Source organism: Crocuta crocuta, unplaced genomic scaffold, assembly GCF_008692635.1.
Source record: "Crocuta crocuta isolate KB4526 unplaced genomic scaffold, BGI_CrCroc_1.0 scaffold13, whole genome shotgun sequence".
Classification (NCBI taxonomy): domain Eukaryota; kingdom Metazoa; phylum Chordata; class Mammalia; order Carnivora; family Hyaenidae; genus Crocuta; species Crocuta crocuta.
Window position 1 is genome coordinate 8,646,910 of NW_027530007.1, and position 4,910 is coordinate 8,651,819.

Here is a 4,910-nt window from a genome sequence, read left to right on the forward strand (position 1 = left end):
CCGAGTGGACACTGTCACCCGTGCCGGCGCTCGGGTTAGGGAGCCGCGCTACTTCCCAATAGGCGGCGGCTGCGAGAGAAAGTGCCGTTGGGGGAGGTCTCGCCAGCAGAGGGCGCCCCAGCGCCCAGCCCGGGTCTGAGGGCCGCAGTGGGGGCAGCGCCGCAGAACCGGGTCCCTGTCGGGGCTGTTCAGCCCCTCTGCCCCAAACCCCGGAGTCCCCGCGCACGCAAGCCGCCAGAGCTCCCTGAAGAGGGGGTGCTCCCGGCTCGGTGCTCTGAGTCTCAGCACCGGGAGGGGCTCGGCTGCCCTCCGCCTCCCCCAGCACCAGCCCCAAAACACTGGCCCTCCGTCTGGGGGCATTCACAGGGCTGGGGTGCTCTGCCCCGCAGTAGAGCGCACTGAGGAGGCCGCAAGGCTCAGTCTACATCCGATTTACTGTATTTTACAGTCTGGGTTGTTAGTGGGGAAGAGGCGAAGTGAGCACTGAGTTGGCGCAGGCAGAGGAGCACGTGCCTTTGTGGGGCTGAGGGACAGCAGCTACCGCCCCTAGGACTCATCTGGTGGCCCCAGGATAGTGGTAGTGAGATTGTAGGCGTCAGAAGATGCTGTAGAGAATCGCTGGGGCGAACCCACCCAGGGGAACCTTGTTTATCCCTGCCCCCAGCACGGAAGTTCCCAACCCAGAAGCAGGGGAGGCCCCCTGTGAGTGAGACTTGGGCCTTGCTGCGGCAAGGAGCCCTTCTGTCCCCAGGGTCCTGGATGCCGGGATCCGGTCTTGTTCTTCCAGAAAGCGGCCATCCTCATGCCGGTGGCTGTAGCTGGACCCAGCCGGGTCCTGGGCAGGAAGGCAAGGCCGCTGTCCCCAGCAGGCACTGCCTCTCAGGCCAACTGAATGCCCTAGAGACCACCTTCCTGCTCACCCAGCTGCTGACTACATCAGCAACCCGCCCCACGCCCCCCTGCCCCCTCCCGGTCCTGGCCCCTCCAGGAAGGCTCTGGGACCTGGCCAGAGCCGGCTCCAGCCCTTCACCCTTCCGCCTTCGACCAACATCTAGGACCTGAGTGTCCGCAGGGACTCAGAGCGGCCACCTAGACCAGGCCCCCCAAACCGATGTCGGTCCGCCACCGAGGGACTGGGGACTGGCCCTTCACACAAGGAGAGGTCTGGCCGCTCCGCCCGGCCGCCCCCCGTCCTGGGCTCACGGCCAGGCCTGTATCTGCTGTTCTCAGCCCGCCCCACACTCCCTGTCCATCTTGCTTCTAATTCCTGCCCAAAGGACAGCACCGTGTACCCAGCTCCGGGCCCGGGCAGGGGTCACGATGGCGCGAGCTGCTGCCAGAGCCGCTGCAGAGGGTCAGGCCGGGCAGTCGGGCGAGGCCTGCGTCCCGGAAGGCAGACCCCCGAGCCGGGGCCCCTCCGNGTAGTCCGTGTCGGGGTCGAGGCCGAGCCAGAGCCAGCGCGTGGCGTTCCCCGGCAGCTGCTGGCGACGCGCGCTCCGCGGCTGGGCGCTGGGCGCCAGCTCCAGCACGTAGTAGCCGGAGTCCGCGGTCAGCAGCGGCGGCCACGCCAGGCGGAAGCTGCTGGACGTGACCTCGGAGGCCCGGAGCCGCTGCGGCTGCATCGCATCTGCGGGTGGTGCCGGAGGTCAGCCCTCCCCGCGCCCGGGCCGGGGCCCTGACCGCCGACCCCGGGAAGGCCGGACCGGGAGATGTGGGGAACAGGAGCGCTGGGGAGCCCCAGGCCAGCACCGCAACGGTGCTAACGACACCCAGACCGGTGACAAGACTGGGGTAAGAACAAGAGTGCCACCCGCAACTTGGGACGCCATCGGGAGCTTCCCCGCCTGCCTCATCCGCAAACCCAGACGGGTGAGGAGCTATAATGGCCACCTCCCACCCAGTCCAGTGATCTGAACAAGGGCCCCTCAAAGGCAGTGTCTGAGAACAGAGGTCCAGCCACCCTCCACAGCCCAAGTGGCCAGCGCAGTGTGGGGGCAGTCAAGGTGCCCTTGAGCTCTGGACAGTCAAGGGCACCGCTGGTGCAACCAAAAGTTGGGAAGCCATCAGGGGACACCTGAGGGGTGGCTCTGCGACAACTCCAGGAGCCGCTGGATGTGGGTATCAGAGTACTGCCTGCCTCGGGTTTCCAGGAGAGCAGGGGGGTTCCCAGAGAGGAACCCCCAAGTGTGCATTACTCCTGAGCCTGTGACACCACATGGCCATCTGAGTGACCATAAAAGCAGGTAAGGTCGGACACCACATGGCTTGTATGTAAGGTTGATAAATATCTAGTGAGGGTTATGCCCCTTGGGATCCTGATGCTTCCTCCTTTAGTGCCGGGTGCTCCAGCCGTCAGCCTGGCATGCATTCTCCTGCCCGTCCCCTATACTCAGACGCTCACCCATCCCTATCCCAGGAGCCCCCCACCCTGCTGCCTCACTGCCCTAGAGCCTTGGGCTGCCCCTGTCCAGCTGCTTGCCTTTCCTCTTGCGGTCTTCTCCAGGCCTAGCCACAGTGGTTGACTCAGGGGCCACCAGGGGCCAGGTGTCCCTGGGGGAATCTCCGAAAGGACCCTCTACCTTTCTCCAATCCATAGTCCAACCCCTTCTGGGTTTTGGTGGATGATTAACCCACAGACTGAGGCTTGGGAAGAACCCTGGGGTTAGTGGCATTTTTCAGTGGTTGGAGCGGGCTGAGCCAGCAACCAGGCCCTTCATTGCCAGCCCCCCCCCCTACTGTGAGGTTTGGCTGGGGCTAGGGGTGGGGGTCCATTAGAAAGTTGGTGGGGAGCTGCCAGCCCCTGCAGCAGGCCCTCCGTGGTCCAGCCTCCTCTCCAGCAATCCCCAAAACCACCAATGGTGCAAACCCGTTCAAATCCTCTACACTGTTCCCACGCATAGGGCAGTAGGGCCCGAGCTCTGTGGGAAGCAGTCCTGGCCCATCCTGACCTGGCTTTCTCATCTCCCAGCATGGCAGGGCCCGGCAGTACAGGAGCCTGTGCTGCCCGTCTGCAAAGTCCTCAGGCTTGAAACCTCCCTCTTCTTCCTCCACTTAACCACATCCATCCCACCAGATGCAGCTCCTTGGTCTCGGCCCACTCCAGGGCCCCCACTCTGGGGCGGGCCCATCAGCAGAGAACCCCACCAGAGGTGTTTATTCAAGGCCTGACCCTCGGTCCCACTACAGCCCAGGAGGAGGCGCACACAGGCCGCACAACTGGAGCAGGTCCCCGGAGGATGCGCACAGAAGCCACGTGTGCTGCCTCCCAGCTGAACCCCCAGGGAAGGGCCACTGCCCCCAAAGCCCTGGCGCCTGCTGCAGGTGCTCGAGTTCCTCTCCCGCAACCTCGTCCCTGGTTCCTCGCTGGGCTACCCCAGGCCCTGCCTCCTCCCACCTACCAAGAATGGATCCCCTCAGCTCCTGGGCAATGATGTGCAGGTCGTCCACATCCACAAAGTGCAGGTGCTTCTCCGCGGGGGCCGAGGCAGCATCTGACAGCTCCAGGAGGTTGCCACGGCCAGTACTGACGATGAAGACGGTAACACCCAGGTCCTTCAGCTCCTGCATGGGGGGCCCCACGGGGTCGCTGGAGCCGCCATCTGTCACCCACACCAGCACCTTGGGCACCCCTGGCCGGGCCCCTGCCACCTCGGCAAACAGATGCTCCTTGGCGTACGCCAGCGCCAGGCCAGTGTTGGTGTCGCCCATGCGCTGGGCTGCAGCACGTATGGCATCCTGGACAGCCGCACCTGAGCTGTACTGGCCGAAGGGGAACTCAGTGTACGGGCGGCTGCCCACATGCACCAGGCTGGCACGCAGAGCCCCAGGGCCCAGCGGCAGCAGGGCCACCAGCTGCCCCAAAAACTCCCGCACTCGGGAAAACTCATAATGAGACACGCTGGCCGAGCTGTCCAACAGAAGCAGCAGGTCCCCCTGGGAAGCCGATGCTGGGGGACCTGGGGGAGAGGAGAGGGGTCAGCCCCACGTGGTGGCCCCCAGACAGCCCCACGCCCAGGGCAGAACCCCCAGGGTCTGAGCTATCCCTAAGCTGGGCCTTCCCCTTACCCAAGGAGGCCCTGAAAGTCTGCTCCAAAGGCCCTGAAGGTGGCACCCATGGGGGAAGGGGGGGAGGGGTCCTGAGCCAACAAGTGGCCCCAGTCTCCGTGGGCTCTAGCTCTGTACCCTGGCCATGTACCTGGGGTGCTCTCTGGGCTCATGTCTTACCTGTACAAGAGAGCTGACCCCTCCAAGCCTCTACACCCACCCTTTCCTTAGCAGACTCTGTGCAGGCTGGAGCCAAGGGTCCTGGCCCAGCCCCCAGGAGTGTGGGTGGATAGGCCTGGGCCAGAGTCGGCCTTTCCTCCGGCTTGGCTTCCAGAGAAGCAGCCCTGGGGCTGGAGTTCAGCCCCACAGCCCAGCTTCCAGGTAAAGCAACTGGTGGGGGTGGAGGGGAGCGCGAAGCAGCCCATACGGCCAGGCTGGAGTCATCACCCCACTTACAGATGATATCGCCCCTGCTCTGGGCCCATCCTCTGCTCCACCTGGACCCAGGAAGTACGGTACCTGCTGCAGCAGCCTGAGGGCCAGCCCACCCCTTAGGGTCTTCCCTTTCCTCCAGGCACCCCAGGGGGCGAAAGGACCCCTTTCCACCACTGGGCCAAGGGCAGACAGGAGTTGGGGTGTCTGGGTACTGATCTGGGCTTTGTGGCCTGTCTCCCCTAGTCCGGTAGGGCGACTGCAGCCCTCTCACCATCCCTCTGCTAGGTGTGACTCCAAGGAGAGGGAAACTGAGGCAGGCGCTGCCTGCCCGACAGACCCCTCCCCCCCAACACCTGGCGCTCGTCTAGCCGCCCGGGTACCGGGGCCCGCCCCCCGCAGGTGGGTGGGGTGCCCTGCGGCCGCACCCGCCT

At 65.1% G+C, this 4,910-nt stretch overlaps 1 protein-coding gene across 1 annotated transcript; it reads right to left on the bottom strand.

The window, feature by feature from the left end:
* Positions 1-1,355: 1,355 nt before the first annotated feature.
* On the bottom strand, positions 1,356-3,972 carry VWA1 (von Willebrand factor A domain containing 1; the record flags this gene model as incomplete). The annotated part of the gene is made up of 2 exons (XM_077764003.1): positions 1,356-1,627; positions 3,399-3,972. Coding segments are annotated over 2 exons (846 nt in total), but the record flags the coding sequence as incomplete, so codon positions are not given.
* Positions 3,973-4,910: the final 938 nt, after the last annotated feature.